This window comes from Silurus meridionalis, chromosome 25 (genome assembly GCF_014805685.1).
Source record: "Silurus meridionalis isolate SWU-2019-XX chromosome 25, ASM1480568v1, whole genome shotgun sequence".
NCBI classification, from domain to species: Eukaryota; Metazoa; Chordata; class Actinopteri; order Siluriformes; family Siluridae; genus Silurus; species Silurus meridionalis.
Window position 1 is genome coordinate 9,310,859 of NC_060908.1, and position 22,674 is coordinate 9,333,532.

Sequence of the window (22,674 nt, forward strand, 5' to 3'; positions counted from 1 at the left end):
TAACGTTTAGATTTATTAAAAATAAATAAATGCAATGCCACAATTGAGTTTAACAAATTTTATTGTTCCATTCCTGCACATTGGCCTCCTTACTTTACTCCTTAAAAAAGAAAAGCAAAAAAAAAAGTTTAGTGCTTCAAGTGTGCAAAGGAAAATATAAATCAAAGCACATAAGTTCTGCACTTACAGATGGGCACTCCTGTTTGCCGCTGTTGATGTCATCAATGACGTCATGGGGTGGGCGGCCATCAATGGTGCAGCCAACAGATTGAGCAGTGCCCAGAATCTCCTTAATGCTTCCTGAGGAGACAGTACAAACTTAGTTTAATCTCAATGGTCAGTTCTGAAAGCTTTCCAAGAGTCAGTATGAGAAGATTTGCAAAGATGTTCCAGGCCTTTCGGCACAGAGTTACCCATCATATTGAGCAGCCCTGCTTCCTAGAGCTGGGTTTCTCTCAGCCTCCACTGGATTATACCAAGTCACCCAGACAGACAAGTATAGTGGCGGGAGGCTGACATGGAACGCATGTATTACACAAATCCAAACGTATACACACCTGAGAGCTCCCTGGCAATGGAGCGTGGCCTCATGACTCTGGCAATATTGACGATCTCATCGAAAGGAACGCTTCCAGAATGCTTAACTGCAGGGAACGTGACACATTTAGAGCTAATACACTTGCATTTCTAGCAGATACAATTATATCAGATGAGATGAAACTGATCAAGCATTAAATCAACAAGCAATTTGTTCCAGGCCTTTCGGCACAGAGTTACCCATCATATTGAGCAGCCCTGCTTCCTAGAGCTGGGTTTCTCTCAGCCTCCACTGGATTATACCAAGTCACCCACACAGACTAGTATAGTGGCGGGAGGCACTAGCTATGACTAGGGGTTCATGCCATGTTGAAATTTTCCACCTTCTGCTTATGCCTTAGTCGTTTAAATAACAAACAGAAGCTCACAGCTGTGAAAGCCAAGACTACTTACTGTTCTTGACCTTCTTCCTGTCACGGGGAGGCTCCTTCAGGGCCTTGATGATGAGAGCGGAGGCAGAGGGCACCACCTCAATCTGCAAGAACAAGACAAAATGCTGCTAGTACTGAAAATTCTAGATTCTAGCGTTCAAGCAGTACAGCATGTTCAAACTGATGTGCTAGATTGAAGAAATGCTAGTTATTCTAGTTATTTCCAGGAGCAGAAGTACATGATTAAACTATGCCAAATACTAAAGTTCGTATTTAAAAAAATAACCCAGTATGTACATAAATTAAACAAATTTACTAGCATTTATTTACCAGAACCACAGAAGCCAGACTGCACTGACAGACATCCATACAAAAAAAAAAAAAAAAAAAAAAAAAAAACATTGTCAAATGTACACGCTTTAAAAATCACAGGCTGCTTACCGCTGCCTGCCTGTTCTGGATGGTCAGCTTAACAGTGATCCTCAGGCCCTTCCAGTCACCGGTTGCCTTGGCAATGTCATCACCCACTTTCTTGGGGGACTAAAATAATGACAACACTATTACCACAAGTATTAAAAATCTGTGTTTTCATTTTAAAATTAGTTACAATTGCAGTTCATTTGTTCCAGGCCTTTCGGCACAGAGTTACCCATCAGACTGAGCAGCTCTGCTTCCTAGAGCTGGGTTTCTCTCAGCCTTCACTGGATTATATCAAGTCACTCATACAGACAAGTATAGTGGCGGAAGGCTGATCATGACAGATCCTTTTTCTAGCCTTGGAAGATAAAAGTATGCAAGCTTGTTCACTTACCAGACCCAGAGGTCCGATTTTGGGGGCCAGAGAGGAAGTGGCACCAACCTCTCCACCTGTGCACCTCATGTACACTGAAAAAAATATATATTTAGTTAATTTGCACAGTCTTACTGAAATGATGCACACCAAAAAAACATTACCATGTGTTTACTGTGTTCCAGGCCTTTCGGCACAGAGTTACCCATTAGACTGAGCAACTCTGCTTCCTAGAGCTGGGTTTCTCTCAGCCTCCACTGGATTATATCAAGTCACTTACACAGACTAGCATAGTGGCGGGAGGCTGATCAACTAAACACCTGCATAGATTTTTGAGCATGCCATAATCAATACCATAGAGTCAAGTTTATATAATTATTTTAATTTAATAAGAACATTTTTACCCAGCAAAAAGAGCCATCTTTGCTAAATGCAAAAAGAATTACATTTATAACCCCCCCCCCAAAAAAAATCCATCTTGTAAGTAAAGGAGGGGTTGCATTTTTATAACAGGAAATTTATTTTTTTTTTTTATAAAATTGGTGAGATCAGAAGAATCGCAGTGCATATTGTGTTTCAGGTTTACCCTTTGCTCAAGTTCCTCTACTATACAATAGACTCTTGTATGCTGAACTTGTAGCTGTTGCACCTCACCAAAACACTGCTCATTAACTCGGGTCACAGGGGTGAAGGACATTACAAAACTTCTACCTAAACTGGTGATCAACTTTCTGCAAAGTGTTCAATCCACTACACTCAATTATGCTGCGCACTATAACTTTCATCACAAAGCCTGCTCAACTTTAAAGCATAAGTAATGGCTCAGGTAATGGATTTGTACAAATGAATCAAACAAGGAACAACTGAACTCCTTCTGTGAGCATCCAACATTGTCATCCTTTACCCCTTTATCTTAGCGTTATCTATGTTGAATGACGACAATCCTTGTATAAACACACTGCTCATATTTGCCATCTAATTCTATAAATATTCCTCAACTGTAAACCACTTTGGAGCAAAGAATCTATGAGACAAATAAATGTAAATTAATAAAAAAAACCTGAGGTCTATCAAAAGTAGTAAAATTATACAAATTAGGTGATAAAACTGTAGCCAAGCATTTGCCACACATTATTTATTTATATATATATATATATATATATATATATATATATATATATATATATATATATATATATATATATATATATATATATATACACACACACATACATATATGTGTGTGTGTGTATATATATATATATATATATATATATATATATATATATATATGTGTGTGTGTATATATATATATATATATATATATACACACACACACACATATATATATACACATATATATATATATACACACATATATATATATATATATATATGTATATATATATATATAAAATGAATATAACTCATGAAGGGCTAAACTACTAACACATACTTTACATCTACAGATAAATATTTTGTACACACCAGACAGAGACTCAGCTCAGCTTTCAATGCTACATTACAATTTGGCTGGAAGTTTCCATTAAACTTAGCAACATGTTAAATAATTTTCTTGCTGGAAAAAAAAACCAAAAAATTAAACAAGACTTTTGATTTAGACTGAGTGTTTCTGGCCTGCTGTATTTTCCAGTCCCCGAGAGGTCACACAGAGCAGATCGCGTGCTCGACACTCATCACCCGCAGACACGAGGCAGCGAGTCACACCGAAACCCCACTGTGAGGTATTTGCCTACATTTTAACATAAGTAAACCAAACTAAACAAAAAATACAAAGTACTTCGTTACAATGTTAGCTAGCTAACTCGGTAATCGAGTATTAAAATATATATAGTTGACACTACATCCTAAATAAACGACTTTTCCCCACACTATAACTCGTTTTTAGCTGCTGGGAAACAAACACCCGAACCAGGGGAGAACACGAGGCCTTCTCACAGATTCGAGGCCTGAGAGGTGGCGGAAACCGTCCCCGAAAGGGTTCTGTTTTATTGTTGAAAACGTACCGATTTTTATCTCGTTGGGGTCGAATTTAGGAGGCATGTTGTCGCTGAGCTCAGTTCGGCTTCAATTGGTGAGGGTGTCGGATGAACCCGTATTCGGGACGACCGATTACTGTTGCACCTTCACCAGCTACAGTGAAAAGAAAAAGGACCGACAACGTCACAAGGCGGCTTGATATAGGACCACGAACTATCGCGAGATCGCCGCGAGACTAACCTGCAGTGACTTGACATATCCAAATACTGCGAGATTCTAAAGTATCGCGAGATCCGGTTTAGCGTCAGTGATGTCAGGAGATGTTACGCGGATAAATCGCTTTTGTTTCTGTCACATCTCTAACGCTGAATAAATTGACAGGCTGAATAGATAATAATCGGAGAGGTACTCTAAATAGGGGAAGTTTAGGAATGTATTAATTTATTTGTGTTGAAACAATAGCTAGCTAGCCATCGTCCTGCTTACCTGTAATAAGTGGGTTAAATTAAAGTAGGCTAGTTAGCGTGTGCCTGCCTGTACTGGCTAACTGTACTGTACTGTATTGTACTGTATTGTACTGTACTGTATTGTATTGGCTTATTACCGGGTTTATGACTCTTATGGCAGCAACAGTTAAAAATTGAGCTGGAGTAAAACCTGTCAGAGGGAAGCTGTTTTCACTTTGTTGCACTCACTTGACATTCTGCTGTTCGAAACTGTTTTGTATGGACTTAAGCAACTGAACACAGGAGGACAGCGAAGTGCTTGTGGCTTCAGGATGCCTCTGTTCTACAAGAAGAAGAAACCAAGTGTGGAGTCCAGGAAACGCCTGGAGTATCAGTTGTGCCTGGTCAGTAGGAGAAAGTCTGGTTTTAAAGCTTTTTAATGAAATTTTAAAGTTTTGCCTAACAAATAGTTTATATAGTAGTTCGGTGTATGTGATTTACACCTGTATGTTCTTCTGTCAGTCTAAAGAAGCCGGAGCAGATGACATCCTGGACATTTCAAACTGTGAGCTTGCAGAGGTGAGTGTCGAGCAGCTGATGTCCTTCATTTAAATATCTATAATTTCTCAAGACAGCCGCAGTACAAATTTTTATCTGAATGTTAAAGATCAATAAAAAAAATGTTTTATCTTTTTAGGCTGTGTGCTTTCCCTGAGTTTGCACTTATTGTGACCTGTTACTAGACATTTTATGACAGTACATGTTGTTATAAAATAAAATAAAAAAATCATAGAGTAAAACTTTACTATTAAACATATTCTGGTGGTAGTTAGTTGTATGGTGTTCTATTTCTGCAAGGGGTGTATGTAGAGAATTTTGTTAAAGAAGGAATGTGGGGTAGGTAAAAGGTTTGAACCAAAACTCACACATATACAGTGGTGTGTAAAAATGTGTTTGCCCCCTTCATAATTTCTTATATATTTGCATGTTTGTCACACTTTAATGTTTCAGATCATTAAACTAATTTAAATATTAGTAAAAGATAACACAAGGGAGGGAGACTGAGTTCAATTTCCCTCGCCACACCCAGGCCTGATTACTAGAAATCTCTTTTATTATCAAGAAATCTCTTATATAGGACCTGCCTGACAAAGTGAAGTAGACCAAAATCTCCTCAAAAGCTAGACATCATGCCGAGATCCAAAGAAATTCAGAAATATTAAACTGTGACAAACAAGCAAAAAAAAAAAAGAAATCAGGACACTTTTTCACACCACTGTATTTATTTGCACACACATTTTTCACAGTTTATGTGTCAGTCAGTAAGTCAGTGTCTCTCTCATCTCTCATATTGTTCCCTCACTGAAAGAGAGCACACACATTAATAAAATTCTGCACAGGTGGGTGAGCCTGTGCAGAAACCTGCGCTCAGTCACGCCCCCTCTGCCAAAGTGTAATAATACAATCTGGACACATCAATTTAGAATAGTTACAATATCACATTCATAAATCAATTCCACTTGATTTTTTTTAGAATGTTAACACAATTTGAATGTCCAATTAATTATTTCTGTGCAATAACCAACCCATAACAATTTGCATGTTTTTATAAAACTGCACAATTTTTTTTATACAAATAAATGTAAAATATTTTGATACAAGCTCAACTTTAATATTGTTTAGAAAAATACTACAGGTGCAGCAAATTTTGGACTTGAATTCACAGAATGTGATTCAATATGATGCTAGTTAGCAGTCTGCAATGATAAACACCTTGATAGTGATATTAGCATTAGCAATTTGAATCTTTAAAAGCTGATATGTTTGAGCTGAGTGTACAGAAGGGAAGATGTCAGAGCTGAACTAAGGACTAAAGTAGAGGTCGACTGATATTATATTTAGAAATCAGGGCAGCCAATGGGCGATATATGACGGCATTTTTTAGGGCCAGTATATCTACGGCTAGATTAAGAACATAACGCCCGGGACACAGTAGGCTGATGGTTGATCATCAGGAATGTGAGATGGTTTTTAGTTTTCTCTGTGTGTTCCACACTGTTGGCTCTAGTCGGACGGCATCAGCTGTTTTTTGGACAAGTTTGCACATTGAATTAGAGGTGCAGCTCATCAGCGAAAAAAGACAATTTCAAATGGCTATTCAGCTCAGCGAATGAGCAGGCGAGAAGAAAAATAAAAGGAACTGACAAATGCAAACAATGATGGAGTTAAGAGGGAACTTACAGACACTTGTTATTTTTGCTCTTGTCTTTGCAAGTCAAGTTTAGAAGCTTTTATTTTCATTTTAACCATATATAGCTGACACAGTACACAGTGAAATGAAACAAAGTTCATCCAGAACCCTGGTGCTATGTAAAACAACATAAACAACATAACTGTTTACATAACATAACTGCATCTTGGCAGAAAACAAAAAAAACCCCACAAATCCTTTAGTAATGATTGTGGCAGGTGTAAATGCTGCTTGCTTTTTATATTCACAGTTCTTACATTTCCAGGTTCCCTGTTTGTATGCTGCATACAGACTACTGCCACCTGCTGGTATGGGAGAGTTATGTTCTCTCATGCAAGCGCAAAATGTACCTGCACCGTGTGGTGTGTCAGATGCGCCTGCCTAATAATCTGTTTAATTTGCAGCACAATCAGCTGATTCTGATTGATAAATCTTTTTTTAAATTTGTGCGATTAATCGGACAGCCAATCAATCAGTTGACCTCTAGACTAAAGGACTAAAGTGCTTCTGCATTCTGCATACTCTCTCTAGGTAGCAATAAAGCAAAAGCTGAATCCCACTGCACTGTAAGAGTCTAAAAATAGACCAACCTAGAGAAGATAAAATTAAGAAGTTTTTTTTTTGTCTGCAAGTTATTTAATGTAAATACTTTACGTTCAAACAGTGTTCTTAAAACTTTCAGGTCACATTGAATAGAAAGACATAACCTCATACTTTATAAGTTTAGATATTAGGTGCACAACCTGTATTATACAAGTAAACTGTACAGTAACACACTGTTATTGATGGATCTGGCTCATGTTTTGTATTGCTTATTTTCAAAGAATGTGTTTTATTCATAGGTGCCAACCAGTGTCTTCTCCATCTGCAAAGTGCTCCAGAAGAAGGTAAGTTTATATATATATATATATATATATATATATATATATATATATATATATATATATATATATATATATATATATATTGCTTAAGCGCTAAGAGAGGAATTGTGGTATTGTATGAAGAGGTCAGGTGTGGCAGAGAAGTATGTGAGGGTGGTAAAGGACATGTAGGAGGACAGTGTGACAGCAGTGAGGTGTTCAGTAGGAATGACAGACTGGTTGTGGTGGGGGTTTGATTGCATTAAGGATCGGCTCTGAGCCCTTTCCTCTTTGCAGTGGTGATACAGGTTGATGGACAAGGTCAGACAGAGTAATATGGAGAGTAGATTTGACAGAGACAGTCTAAGTACATGTGCAAGAATGAGAGGGAGGGCAGTGGAGTGGTGCGGTTGCAGGGAGAAGAGGTGAAGGTGGACTTTAAGTACCTGAGGTCTACAGTGCAAAGTAATTGAAAGTGTAGAAAAGAGTGCAGGCAGGGTGGAGTGGGTGGAGAAGAGCAGTGTTGGGCAACGTTACTTTTAAAAGTAACGCATTACAATATTGAGTTACTCCCCAAAAAAGTAACTAATTACGTTACTTAGTTACTTTTTATGGAAAGTAACGCGTTATATTACTTTTGCGTTACTTTTGCGTTACTTGTATCTCTTTCACGCCTTACAGGTGTAACAGGTGTAATATAGATAATTGCCATTAAGAAATCAGTTATATTAGGGCAAAAGACATGTCTTAAACATTTAAAATGCTTAATAACTTCTTGGAGAACAATAAGATGATCGACTAAATTTTGACCACAAGGCTGAACAGTTTCCAGTCGCACTTCTGTACACTGCTTTACAATCTGCTTTTGCCGTCAGGAATGTAACTATCGTTGGTGTATATAAGGTTAAGGGTGTGGGCTGCACACCAGTGATGTGGAGGGAGAACATACCTTTCACTGTCATCTCGTAAAACATTGTTCAATTTCGTAAATATGACCTCGTCCTCGTCTACATCATTCTCTGCTTCATCATGAGCTTGAAACATTCTGAACGCTTTTACAAAGTTCGCGCTATTATCAGTGATTGTGGCAGTTTATCTTCCCACAAAGAGCAAATGAGCTGTGAATTTGCTCTCTCTCTCCGCTGCGATGCCATCGTTCATGTGTCTCCCACGGAAAACTTTCATTCTGAGCAGTCCATAGAGCTGCAGTGGTGGAAAGTTGAAAGTTTTCTATATTTCTGTCTCCATTTCCATATATGCAACATTGCATATTGTTGCAAATATTCAACATTATACACATACACACACACACACACACACACACACACACACACACACACACACACACACACACACACCTGTTGTGCTGTGCTTTGCATGCAGATGTTTGTTTTTTTTAAGTGGTATTTTTTGCAGTTGACAAGAGCTTTTCACCAACACATAATCTACACTTAACCATTATTCCTTTCTCCTTTTCCTCGACTATTTCAAAATAATAAGAATACTTCCATCACAGTAATGTAATGCTCTGGTTTGCCATCTCCGCTTCTGACCAGCTTCTGTTCCCGCGGCTCGCACGTATGAGTGCGCGATCCTACGTGACTACGTTCATTTTAATTTAGTATTTATTTTTTCATGCAAAATAATTGAACTGAAAAGTAACTCGCATTACTTTTTCAAAAAAAGTAACTCAGACATTAATGTGTAAATTTATAAAGCAACGCGCTACTTTACTCGTTACTCCAGAAAAGTAATATTATTACGTAAAGCACGTTACTTGTAACGCGTTACCCCCAACACTGGAGAAGAATGGCAGGAGTGATTTGTGATAGAAGGGTATCTTCAAGAGTGAAAGGGAAAGTTTGTAGGATGTTGGTGAGACCTGCTATGTTGTATGATTTAGAGACAGTGGCCAAAAAAAAAGGAAGTGGAGCTGGATGTAGGAGCTGAAGATACTGAAATTTTAATCGGGAGTAATGAGGATGGACAGGATTAGTAATGAGATTTTTTTAGAGCATTCATTTAGAAGGTTTTGGAAACAAGGTGAGAGAGCCGCAGTTGAGATGGTTTGGTCGTGTGCAGAGGAGGGACATGGGTACATTGGTGGAAAAATGCTGAGGATGGAGGAAAAGAGGAAGACCAAGGAGAAGGTTTATGAACGTGGTAAGGGAAGACATGCAGGTGGTTGGTTTGAAAGAGGTAGATGTAGATGACAGTGTTATGGAGAAAGATGATCCATGGTGGCGAGGATAGGAGCAGCCAAAATATAAAAATCGCTTAAGCTGGAGTAAAAATGCAAGTTCTTGTTATATCACTTTATTTATTGCAGGTGCTCATCCTCTGTGGAAATGAGCTCAAGACACTGATGCCTAAAAACTGTGCCATAAGCACTCTAGCAACTATAAAGGTACAACATTCAGGAAAGAGTTTACAGAACTCATCATTTTATCTATAATCCACGTGCCAGCTTGATCCATTTTGCTACTTTTGTTTATTCCTAAGGTTTTGGACCTGCATGAGAACAAGCTCACTTCACTCCCAGATGACATTGGACAGCTTCCATTTCTCCAGGTAGCCTGGTAGACTTTTTGTTGCATGGTCTTCTATTTTTTGTGTTTTGTTGTTGTTACAAATATAATTATGGTGACACCATCGTCTAGGTGTTGAATGCAGAAAACAACCAGATCAAGGCACTTCCAACCTCTATAGGGGATCTTCGGAATCTACAAACGCTGAATATGAAAGGTTTGATTTTGTCAAATTCAAATTAGACTTCTGTCTGTTTTAGTAACATGTAAGGGAGTTTTTCTATTTTGTATAAAGAATCTAATCTCCATGCTGAGAGACATTTAATCCAATCTCTATTTTCAGACTTTCCGCATTCTGTACATCTTGTTTTTCTTCATGGCTTTTTCAAAAAATAATAATGAGGTGTAAAATATGTTGTGTGAAGGGAACTGCCTCCGTGAACTGCCCTCATCTGTGGGATGCATGAGCAGTCTGCGCACCCTGGACCTGAGTGAGAACAGCATCAGAGAACTGCCCAAAGAGTTGGCCAACGTTCGAACCCTGGAGGTGAGGGTGAAACCATTTTGTATGTTAAACTGGTCCCTTTACTGAAAATATTTCAGATGATAAAGCTTAACTTGGTTCTTGTTGACATGGTTCCAATTTTGGAGTTTTGCACATTTAATAGTTAAGCTTAATCAGCAAATACTTTTTATAAATTCATATGTGAATCTGTGTATCAGTAGAAATACGACATTGTCAGTTCAGGAACATGCATTTAAGCGAAATTGGCTTTTGCTGTGCATTTATTTTTGTTATTGTTTAAGCAGTGATCTATGCATTTGGTTGTACCCACAGAAAGGGGTTGGTATTAATTAAATGGTGTTTCTCTAATTCCTGTGAGATCCACAGGCTACAACATGTCCTAATTCTTATTCTGTAGTTAAGATGCATACTTATAGGTTGTCTCTGACTCCTTACTAAATCCCTTAGTAAATCCTGCATCAATGCAGTGGTCTACCCTGTACTACACAAAACATTTGCAGCCAGAATTTAATTTTAGTATATAAACACACTATTTAATCATATTGTGTGTAAAATTTGAGAGACACTACTAAGTGCTTGCTTGTCTAAAATGTTTAAAAGCATTATTACGCTTACAATTATGCTATTAACTGTATGTCAGTGCAAGTCAGATTAGCTATTGCTTCATGCCCAAAGCCCAAGCACAGCTGTGCTGATATTCAGTACAACACTCATATAATCGCTCGTATAATATACTTTGTTCCAAATGCTTAGGTTTTAACACTTTGCACTCAAAGGCTACCCTAACCCTAACCCTGTAACACTAGTTCTGATTGGATTTAACAGTCTATTTACGGTTCTTCTGTCTCTCCCTGTGTGTGTATGTGTGTGTATGTGTGTGTATGTGTGTGTATGTGTGTGTATGTGTGTGTGTGTGTGTGTGTGTGTGTGTGTGTGTGTGTGTGTGTGTGTGTGTGTGTGTGTGTGTGTGTGTGTGTGTGTTTAGAGCTTGTCTCTTGATGCATGTGTTATGAATTACCCACCTGCCTCAGTCTGCACATCAGGCACAGAAGAAATCCAGCGCTTTCTCTGCTCAGGTAAAAGTACAGTTCTACTACAGATACGAGAGAAATCAGATCTGAATGGACACTGCAAATATTTTCTGTAACTTTGGTTAATTTTAAAGGTGTGTTTTGCAGAACTGGGGTTGGAATACTGTCCTCCTTCACAGTACCTGCTGCCTGTGTTGGAAAATGATAGCAGCAAGCCGAGTCCAGACTGTGTGGATGGAGAAGACTTAGTCTGGCAGGTGGGAGTTTTGCTCACTGATTTAGCAGATTAGACTTACAGCATCAGTTTAACTATCAGGGGATAGCAGGGAGCTTAAATGTTACAATATTTTGTCCATAAATTAATTCAACCCCATGTGCACTCCAGGTGTTGTCGATTGAACAAGATGCGCTTAATGTCTCAAGTTTACTTAATTGAGAGGTTTATAGGCTCCAGTGAGCATTGTGAATGTCCAAATTGTCAAATAGGCAACACTTATTTCAGCAATACAACTTATACATACAATATTTAAACAAAATTGAAGAGTTAGTCTAAATGAAAAATATATATATAGATATGTTTGGTGGGGAGATCTTTCATGTTAAATTTTGTAACAAAACAAATTAGCATTATTAATACTAAATACTAAATAATATTTGTCCATATTGGTTGTATTTTTATTTTTTTTATACTGTATATGATTATTTGGGGTCGTTCGAAACACATTATCCCACTTTCCATTATTTCTTATGGGGAAATTCGTATCAGTATATGCATTTTTCAGGGTGCTAATTGTGTTCCAGAACGAATTAAATTCGTACAAACAATACACACACCTATGTACTGTGATGTAAACAAAAGAATAATAATCTAAATTACAACACTATTGTTTGGTTGAAACAAAAATACTTTATGGCATGTTGTTCAGTGGAGCCTCATCTTTCCAAATAAACCGGGATTTGCAATATTGGATGTGTTTGTGACTCATTATTACAATAAATGTGTAAGTACTGCTTACACAAATTCAGCAAATACATTTGTTATACATTGAAAAACAGTGATCTGAAATTGATGCTTGAGGCTTAGACCTTTAGAATGATGTATAATTAGTCATGGTTACTCTTCTCCCTTTTTATTTAATCTATTGTTAAGCATTAACACCTGAGAACAATGGGATATTGGTCGCGCTCAGGCGGCGCTGATGACTAAAGGGTAAAGGAAACCCCAGTTGTATATTTGAGAGGAAACGACCATTTATTGTTTTGATGTGAATGTTGTTCACAGCAAATGTTCACTGATGTTTTGATTCTTATTCCCTTTTTTTTTTTTTGGACAGTGCAAATTTATGGACTATGAGAAAAGAAAGGTATGTTGGATTCATACTCATTGGTTAATTGCAGGAACTTTTGTATTGTGTTTCTTTAGACATCTCTCTTATTATTGTTCTGTCTGATTCTATCAGGAACAGAAGCAAATGGAGAAGCTGAACTTTGAGAAGGAGCTGGAAGAGAAACAGAGAGAGCAAACACAGCTCCTTCTTCTTAACAACTCCCGCAAAGAGGGGATGCTGCTGTCTGTCAAACTGGTATCTGTTTTTTACTCACATGCTTAATTAAAGTAAAATTTTCACCCTGGTCAGAGTCACAGTGGAATTATGGCACAGGGGGCATAATGTGGGAACACACCTAGGATGGAACCCGAGTCCCTTGCAGGCGTGGTACACATAGCACCTGCCATATTTACTGTGTAACAGATTGCAGTTTTACTAATCTATACAAATTTAAACAGTTGTGAATTGCCAGTGACAATTTTTCATATTTAATAACTTTCGAGATATTTTCAGTGGATGTATTATCAATGCAATTCTGTTTCATAAAATTAGCAGGATGATCGTCTATCACTAAAGTGCCTATCTAGCATGAAGCATTGCTTTTCTGTCACATAAATGAATCCAGTTAAATGTTCATGTCCAAACAAACGTTTTTATAAATACCTGACATTTATTTAAAGACTTGCCCAGTGGGAATTTTTTCATGTTCGCTGTGAACACATGGAATAAAATGAGTTCAGGATTTTGCAGGATATTTAGTCCCTTTTAACGTGTAGAATTTTCTTTTATAATCTCTGTATTGCAGGAGCAGGAGCGTGTAGAGCAGGGAGTCAACCAGCAGCAAAGGTTCCAGGAAGCTGAGAGACAGAAGCTATTGGAGAAAGTCCGGCAGGCTGAAGCCGGCATCTCCACCCGTATCTCCAATCTGCTGCTGGACAACAAACGGTGCGTGAACAAGAGGAGTGTGTGGAGTGGAGTGAAAAGATCTGAACAGTTGCTACTTTCAAACATTTTTTTTTTTTTAAAGAGAAAAATTATGTCTTTTTTCTGAAAATATTTGTTTCTACAGTCAAGCAAAAAGTGCTGAATTTCTGCAGGTGTTAGAGGAAGATCGGTAAGTGCATAATGCAGTCTATTGATCTTCCTGATGGAACATTACATTTGGCACAGACACAGAATGTGCTAAACAAATTATTTGCTTTAAATAGATCTCTGCCAGATACCCTAGCTGTATGGAACACGCACACAGACAATCCATTAAGCTGCATTCTTTTGGCAGTCAACATTTATTCATCCATCTTCAGTAACTGCTTTATCTTGGTCATGGTTGTAGCAGATCTGGAGCCTGTCTAAGAACACAGGATGCCTTATATATGCAATCATTTGATTGATTATCAAGAGACCTCAGGTCTATGTTGATTCCTTTTTAATTATGTTGCTGGTTTCACAATTTTAAGGGGAAAAAACAGAACTGAATTAATTTAACATTTAACAAAACCCAATTATAAACATATTTCATTGCCTGTCTGTAGAATTCGAATGGAGCAACTTACTGCCATCACACAGGAGGAAGCCAGTTCTCTGAGAAAGAAAGATGTTGCAGGTAAGATACAAAGTTGTTCAGCAGACTAAAAAAAATCTTTTTTATAACATACACAACATGAAATAACTTTCAGAAATCAGAAGCATTTAATTCACACAGAGTTGTTATCTACAAGCATTCACTTTGGCCTAATTTCAGGAGATGAAATATTTTCTCCAGAACCAGTGACAATCCTGCTTAAAACCAATGACTTTAACAATCTTTTATGTATTTTCTTTCTTAAATACTGTACATTTACCTTTAATTGTATTTTACGGGAGAAAATTATAGAACCTGATTTCTCAAGTATTCTCATTTATAATTGAAGCCAAAAGGCAGTTCTTTCAATATGTTGTCTGAATATATTACATAAATTCATGTCTCATTCAAAAAGGTCATGTAGTTTTATCTAAATGTTGATGACTGGAGCCTTGCAGGATAGTCATTTTAGTTAATTGCACTTTCCACATGAAAAGCAAATAGTTGGTCAAAAGTTTAGCCACTTTGAGTAAGTTGGTATAATAAAACTAAAGATTGCTCCTGCTGATGATTAAAGTTCTTCATGAATCTTAAACAGATATATGATTCTGTTTAAGTTTTCTTTTTTAAGTAGAAATTGTATTCTTCTGTGATGTAGCAGTATTACACACCTGATCCAAACAGTGATTAAGAAGCAAATGTTGGTATATGCAGTAGATTGAGCATTTTGCTTCTCCTTTTAACATATTTACTGCAAACTGAGTATATGCTGAGTATATGCTATAATATACTGAGTATATGCTATAATATACTGAGTATATGCTATAATATACTGAGTATATGCTATAATATACTGGGTATATGCTATAATATACTGAGTATATGCTATAATCACCAGCTTGGAGGAGACCACTAACTTTCCACACATAAATTTGTCCCTCTTCCTATAGAGCTTTTCATTTTGCTTCACATAGATCCAAGATCTTTTATTTCTATCTAAACATGACTAAAGAGATTTATATGTCAGCTCACAATATTCTTCACTATGTGTATAGTTGCTATGCAGACCATGTTATCAGAGGGCTACTCACTGAGATTACTGCAGGAAGCCAGTGAGAACAGGAGACAAAATATGGTGTCTGAAGCCTGCAGGAGGTACAAGCAGATGTTTGTCAGACTTCTACAATCTAGACTTTCTATTGCTTAGGCCTTGAAGTTTACATTTGTTTATCTTCAGTATGGATACTTTGGACAGGAAGTTTGAGCAGGTCTTGGCTCTACAGCAGCTTGATAAAAGCAAAGCCATCAGCCAGATCCTTCAGGAGGTAAATAAAAAAACTCTGTCTCTTACTTAAACTAGATGTGCTGCACCAGGATCAGATTTTTCTTTGGCAAGACCTGTTCTTTTTTTATTTATTTATTTCAGTTTGAGACTTTGAATGTGAATATGTTATGTTTTGCAGGAAGAGATGCAGAAGGCAGCTTTTGAGGCCTTGCAGCTCCAAAGGGACAGTGTACATGGCTATATTCGTAACCAGGTAGACATCATGGTTTATGCTTTTATTTATATTTAGTCATCTGGCAGGTCATTATACAATCTAGCATGATGTTAAGATATTGGGGGTTAAAAGTTTTGCTGAAGGACTGAGTATAAGGGCTGAGTACAAGTCCTAATTTATCAAACTTTATTTAAAAATTGTTTGCCAGAACATTTGCCAAAGACAGTATTAATGAACAAATTCAAGTTAGTTTTTAAAGTTTAATCTCTTAAGAGCTTAATTTTGACTTTCTACATTTGCTAAGAAGAGTTGCTAATCTGAAACTTGAGTAATTGGCTTGAAATTGGCAAGTGATCTGCAAGGTTATAAACATATTTATTTAGATTTGAATAACTTGTTTTGCCTGCAGGAATGTCTTAATATTTTGTGAAATTGCTTACATAATGCATATATGTACCAAATTTGGGATTTTGACAGAAAGTATTTTATGTTTTTTTAGAAAACACATGTATTTTCCTTTTGTTTACATGCCACAAACTAGGTTATTAACAGTACAGAACAGATTTTATACAGATTGACTAAAGAATATCATCCCTTAGCATGAACCACAGCTTTACACACTCTGACATCTAATCAGTTCTCCAAAAATTCAGCTTAAATACTTTGCCATGCCTCTTGGAAAACCTGAAAATATTTTCTTTGCTAGTTGGATATTTCTTTCTGTCCTTGTGATGCAGTTCATCCAAGAGCAGTTCAATAGGATTTAGTTGCAGCGACTGGGTCCATTACATGATAGATAACATTCCAACTGACTGTTTGCTCTCTAAATAATTCTTACAGAGCTTGGATGTATGTTTCTCATCAATGTTTTGTTGTATGGTAAAATTTGTTCCATGAGGAAGTATTGAATGGTAGCCATGTTGGCTCAATATTCTTTCATCAGAATAAGTTTCCAACCTTCTTTGCTCTAAAACAATCCCAAACCATTAAGCTTCCACCTCCAAGATTGACTGTGGTGATGAGACAGTATACCAGCATTTTCTCTCCTCCTCTCTGTCTTACAGTGAAAAAAGTTAAAAGAAACATATATATATATATATATAAAATCCAAGAGGTCACAAAAGGTCACAAAAAGAGGTCACAAAAGACCCCACAACAAGATCCAAAGAACTGCAGGCCTCATTTGCCTCAGTTAAGGTCAGTGTTCATGACTCCACCATAAGAAAGAATCTGGGCAAAATGGTCTGCATGGCAGAGTTTCAAGACAAAAACCTCTGCTGAGCAAAAAGAACATAAAGGCTTGTCTCAGTTTTGCCAGAAAACATATTGATGAGACTTATACTCTGTGGACTGACGAGACAAAAGTTTATCATTTTGGAAGGTGTGTGTGTCATTACATCTGGCATAAAAATTACACCGCATTTCAGAAAAAGAACATCATATCAACAGTAAAATATGGTGGTGGTAGTGTGATGGTCTGAGGCTGTTTTGCTGCTTCAGGACCTGGAAGACTTGCTGTGATAAATGGAACCATGAATTCTGCTGTTTACTAAAAAAATCCCGAAGGAGAATGTCCAGCAATCTGTTTGGGACTTCAAGCTGAAGCGAACTTGGATTCTGCAGCAGGACAATGATCCAAAACACACCAGCAAGTCCACCTCTCACCATATATATATATGTGCAAATAATAGCTGTAATAGCTAACTAGCTGCAATGACAGAGCTGCTCTTCTCTTTCACAGTATTTGTTTTGAGATGGTGTATGTTACAGTTGTCTGAGCTTTAGGTTTTTATGAAGTTTTGTAAATATGAATGAATGCAGCTTTGAACACGATTGTTATTTGAAAACTGTGGCCATTAACTCCTAAACTTACACACTGTAAGCATTGGGTCGTTAGTGATCAAGTGCATAGATCATCTGCAGCTGACCATTTTATTTTTTAATTTTTTTGCATTGTCCAGCTTTTGCTGTCAACCCTTTCTGTTTACATACTACCAGCAGTATCATCTGATATAGCATTCAAAGTACCCCTGCACTCAAAAATAAAATGTATAAATGATTATGTAAATTAAAAAATATTAAATTAAAGTGGCACTGAATTAGATTTAAGGAGCAACAAAAAAAATCACTGAATTGGCTTGAAGCTATTAAGGTTTAATAAGGATTAATTAATGAGGATTAAGGTTTAAAACTAATGAAAACATGCATCGTTTGTAAACCATTTTAGATTCCTTTACTCTCTACAAAATTCTGTTAATTATGGTGGTTAATTTTTTAAATGTATGGATTCAGTTACATAAAGTATTGATAATTTTACAGTATTTTTCAATAAATGTGAGACAGAGCTACTGCCATTGTTACAGTATTTTCTTCAGTATTGAGTTATATTATGATATAATAATTCAGGGGCACTTCGAGGCTTCTTATTGGTCTTAGCCTTCGGCATCACCTCATCGTGTCTTCATGTCTCTAGATTATGCTAATTGAGGCAGAGTTAATGCAGCTGACAAAGCTGGAGGTTAAAAGGAGGAATCTGGATGCAGAAACCTTGCAGGTATGTTGGAAAAGAGGAAGCTGATGTGGCTATTTTGGAGTGAAACATTTCTTTGTATAAAATAGCAGAATTTGTGTTATTTGGTATAGGGTTTAGTGTCCTGAAATAAAGGCCCTATGTTTTCTTCATAGAAATTCAGATTTCAGTAGATATTCACACTTTATTTTCTTTTCTGTTTTTGCTTCATTCATACATTGTTTTGCTTCTGTCAGTCACTTTATTATACACCCTCAACCCAGCACCATGATCATACAACAACCATGTATGCAATTCTAATGACTTTGTTTCTTCATTTGGTTATCTGTATTTGCTTTGTTAGGAGTCACTGGCAGCGCAGAGGACGGCTCTGTCAGATATGCTTCAGCAGCTGCTGAAACAAAAGGACCAGAGAGAGATGGAACTCAAACAGGTTTTGGTAAGGCTGCTGTAGAACTCGGCAAAGTAGTTATTAATCAGCTATTTTTCCAAATACAAGCCAAGAACTTCAGTTAATAATGACCTCTGATATGAGTGAGGAAAATGTGATCATGTGTGTTTGCACATAAGCTGTGGCCATCTCCCTCTGTCCTTATCCAACTCTCAACCACACCTCCTTGTTATAGAGTTGTTGGTGTCAGACTTTGAATATTTTAGAAATATTGGAAATGTCTTGTGGATGTGAGAGTTCAGAGTATGACCAGACAGTTTCAGGCTTAATGAAAGCTACAGTATCTTGAACAACCACTTATTACAACCATGGTGACCAGAAAAGGCATGTCAGATTGCATGCAAAAAAACTAACATTGAGGTCGATGGGCTGCAATGGCAAAAGACCACATTGGTCTGCTCTCAATGAAGAACAGAAATCTAAGGCTGGTCATTGCATCACATTTATTCTCCATTCTGGTGTTTGTTGTGAACTTTAACTGAAGCTCATCTATATTTGTATGATTTTATGCATTGTACTGTTACCACCTGACTGGTTGATTGAATAATTCATAAATGAACAGATGCACGTATGAGTGGTGGTGAGTTTACATTAAGAGTTTATTTCTTACTTCTTGTGTACCTTTAGTTCATTTTGTTCCATGCAAACTTATAAAAGATAACAATGAAATAGCAATAGCAATCACAATCCAGCATTATTAATGTAGTCTTATTATTAAAATACAGTCATGAATTGCAGTGAATGAACAAATTACATTATTTCTCTAAAGTTACATTCTAAGTTAATAGAATGAAGTAAACTGTACAAATCACTGTATTGTTTAATAGCACATATCGTCATAATGGTCTTTTCTTTTGCTAGAACATTATCTTCACCAATGTGCCACATTGAAATGTAGTCCAACTCTTCAGGCTTAGTGCTTTTATCTTTACACGAGAATTCATTGTTGGTAAAATTGTGTTTAGATGGAATTGGAGTTGAAGAGTGATTCCACACAGCAAAACTACTGGATGATCCAATATCAAAGACTGCTGGATGCCAAGCCACTGTCTCTGCGCATGCAGGTCAGTTTAATGTAAAATCGTAACTCAAATGGACCAATCACATTACGATGTTAGAATGTAGTTGTGTTATAGTATGGTTAATTTGCACTTTTTTTTTTTTTTTTTTTACAGGAAGCTGGTGTAGATAAGGAGCTGGTGAAGTTGCTGTGTAAGCTTTCGGCTCAGCATTACCTGCCAGTCATAGCTCATCATCGAATCACAGCAGAGGCTCTGTGTTACATGACCACCAAAGACCTCAGCAAGGTCTGTAATTGAAGGTTTTATTAACAGTAGGCTTCAAAAAATACATTTATACTCACAATAAACATGTTATTTACTTGTACAAATATCAGATTTGCTTTTCACTAACTTTTCAAATTAGAATTATGCCTTAGTGGCTTTTCACGATACTTCCATTCAATGTTTTTTTATCTACATGGTTGCTTAGCAGCTACAAAAACACAGTAGCATCCTGTTTCACAATAGCCTTTACCTACCAGCTGTAAATAATTATACATTTTGGGTTACAGTGACACAACTCCAGCTTGAAAGACAACTTAAGATTTTTTGCTTCTTGCTATTTCAGTTGGGGATCAGTGAAGTAGGAATACAGAAAGCTCTCCTAAACTGGGCCAGAGAACAACCATGTAAGCAGACACTTTACATTTCATCTTCTTAAACATGTCAATATTTAAGTAACAGTTATTTATGGTGGAACTGACTCTATAATTCAAATGTCTCCTAACACAGGTTCTCCTAAGAGTTCCCCTACGTTCCAAGAGGAACAAGAACCTGGTCCATCCATTCCCCTCACACCGCCGCAACAGCAGCTGACCCCACCTCTGACCCCCAGCACCCCGATTACCCCTACAGCCCCAAGCCCTATGGACACACCAGGCACAAACGAGTGTGTGGTGTGTATGGAGGATAGGGTAAGGACCCTATTTGTTGTTTTAGTACATACGTTGGGGGAACTGCATAAAAGTTTTTCGTTTTTTACCATTTGCATGTTTTACATTAGGACTGCAACAAATACTAGATAAAATTATCTTATCGTCACGCTAACCTGTAACTTGAGCAGCCCAACTAATCGATAACGGCATTCGTTGATAAAAAATTTCATTATCGATTAGTTGTTGCAGCCCTAATAATATGAACTAATTGTCTTGTCTCACCTGTGTACAATGTACTTGTGTCTTTGCTTAGTCCCTGGTGGTCTTCTTGCCATGTGGTCATATATGCTGCTGCCAGGTCTGCAGTGATGCTCTGCAGTCATGCCCACTGTGCCGCAGTTGCATCTCTCAGCGGATCCGCCTTTACCATGGCTAATACCGTCCAGGACCTGGTCTGACCACTCATGCACTTTCACATGTTTAGAATATTCCTGCCACTCATGCTTTTTTTCATAATGCATGAAGTTCTAGGGTGAGATTCCCAACAATAAACCAAAAAAACAAGAGTATTTCCAGTTGAAAAGGAGGCAAGTCATTTAACTGTATGCATTGTGAGAAACATTGTGAGAAACAAAGATTCAAAGATTTTTGTTTATGAAACTTCTGTAGATAATCAATAGCTTTGGTCCTCATGTTATAAATCTGCACTATTTTAATACTTGTGCCTTTTTTAGTCTGCTGTGTGCTTATCCCAAAATCCTGACTGTTATAACAAGATAAATGAAGGCTCGTGACTTATGTCTTAAAGCCTCTGTCTATTTATTTTAGTTACGACTTTTTTTTTTTTTCCATTACCCCAATTTTCTTTCATGCAATTTACAGTGGGACAGTTTAAGTTGGGATTGTATTTGGTCAAGATGTCAGGTTCACTGACATACTAATCATAATTAGCCGCCTGCTTACTCCAGCTCCACTATTAGGCCAAACACAGATTTAAAAGTGACTTATTTCCCGTTTGATTGCCTCTTTGTGCCTGAGCAAAATTGTGAGGCAACAATGAGATTTTGTGTGTTAATGGTGAGAATATCTATCTGTACTTTTTTTTAAATTGTCAACGGAATGAGAATTAGAGTGGCTTCATTACAATCGGAGATACTCAGGAGCTACATAATAGTCAGGCAAGCAGTGTTTTAATCTAATGCTCAGTCTTTACATGGGGTCATTATATATATATATATATAATGTGTGTGATTACAATTTCAGAAATTGTGTTTTGTGTTTGTACAATAGAATCTCTTAAAATTGCAAATGGAAATGTAAAAAGTGGTTATTTGAGTTACTTAAGACTTCCTGTCAGCTCAATCCAGGGCTACAGCTGTTTCTTGAAGTGTCTGGTTAAAGAATATTTCTTGATTTTACTTTCAGAAATGTTTATTGAATAAAAGCTTTTTAACATTCAAAGTAGGGGCTTTAAGACCAAAGGGATTTCCCTCCCAAGTTTCGGAAGATTCCATCCCTTTAGCTTCCATTAGCTTGAACTGAAAGGTGAAATAGCTAAAAATGTCTATTTACATTCAATAACAATATAAAAATTTTGCAGTGTTAATGTCTTACTTGTGGCATGTTTTGACTAACAGCAGTCTTTAGGTCATGCTTTAGTTGGCACCTGCAGGGTGTTTTTACCTGCTGTGATTTGTATTTCTGTATGAAACTGTTAAATGATCACTATTCTGTGTTGGTGGTGTTTGCCAAAGTCTTTGGAAAACACTATATATTCTTGCCCCGGTCTTCTTATTGCTGTTGATTGAGTGGTTAATTTATTCATAGATAATCTTTATCCTCATATTCACTGAAGTGCTCTTATAAGCAAGCATGTTTAAAAAGGTCTGTCTCATGTGATAGAATGTAAACAAAATAAAATGTACAATAGGATAGGCTTACTCTGCTGTGATTACTGTGCAACAG

The 22,674-nt window shown here is 37.0% G+C and overlaps 2 protein-coding genes and 4 non-coding genes across 8 annotated transcripts; 1 reads left to right on the top strand and 5 right to left on the bottom strand.

The window, feature by feature from the left end:
* Positions 1–43: 43 nt before the first annotated feature.
* rpl12 (ribosomal protein L12) lies at positions 44–3,943 on the bottom strand. The gene is made up of 7 exons (XM_046838775.1): positions 3,786–3,943; positions 1,780–1,853; positions 1,410–1,508; positions 991–1,072; positions 558–644; positions 188–300; positions 44–100 (listed from the first exon to the last, which is right to left on the bottom strand). The coding sequence occupies exons 1-7, from the start codon at positions 3,820–3,822 to the stop codon at positions 95–97; spliced, it is 498 nt and encodes a 165-aa protein (XP_046694731.1). The 5' UTR covers positions 3,823–3,943; the 3' UTR covers positions 44–94.
* On the bottom strand, positions 383–509 carry LOC124379556. The gene has a single exon (XR_006924448.1). It is a non-coding gene; the product is annotated as a small nucleolar RNA SNORA65 (small nucleolar RNA).
* Positions 747–873, bottom strand: LOC124379557. The gene has a single exon (XR_006924449.1). It is a non-coding gene; the product is annotated as a small nucleolar RNA SNORA65 (small nucleolar RNA).
* Positions 1,587–1,713, bottom strand: LOC124379559. The gene has a single exon (XR_006924451.1). It is a non-coding gene; the product is annotated as a small nucleolar RNA SNORA65 (small nucleolar RNA).
* LOC124379558 lies at positions 1,933–2,059 on the bottom strand. The gene has a single exon (XR_006924450.1). It is a non-coding gene; the product is annotated as a small nucleolar RNA SNORA65 (small nucleolar RNA).
* lrsam1 (leucine rich repeat and sterile alpha motif containing 1) lies at positions 3,176–21,516 on the top strand. 3 transcript variants are annotated; one of them, XM_046838741.1, is made up of 25 exons: positions 3,176–3,503; positions 4,496–4,609; positions 4,728–4,784; positions 7,299–7,343; positions 9,649–9,726; positions 9,822–9,890; positions 9,980–10,064; positions 10,273–10,394; positions 11,359–11,449; positions 11,552–11,661; positions 12,739–12,768; positions 12,865–12,987; positions 13,538–13,677; positions 13,802–13,846; positions 14,265–14,335; positions 15,349–15,448; positions 15,531–15,618; positions 15,757–15,831; positions 18,266–18,346; positions 18,666–18,761; positions 19,739–19,837; positions 19,949–20,080; positions 20,403–20,463; positions 20,567–20,748; positions 21,023–21,516. In XM_046838741.1, the coding sequence occupies exons 2-25, from the start codon at positions 4,538–4,540 to the stop codon at positions 21,143–21,145; spliced, it is 2,175 nt and encodes a 724-aa protein (XP_046694697.1). In that variant the 5' UTR covers positions 3,176–3,503; positions 4,496–4,537; the 3' UTR covers positions 21,146–21,516. The 3 variants fall into 3 exon arrangements, with proteins under 3 accessions (XP_046694697.1, XP_046694698.1, XP_046694696.1); XM_046838742.1 differs by lacking the exon at positions 3,176–3,503 and adding an exon at positions 4,059–4,164; XM_046838740.1 differs by lacking the exon at positions 3,176–3,503 and having other exon boundaries at positions 4,059–4,609.
* The last annotated feature ends 1,158 nt before the right edge of the window (positions 21,517–22,674 follow it).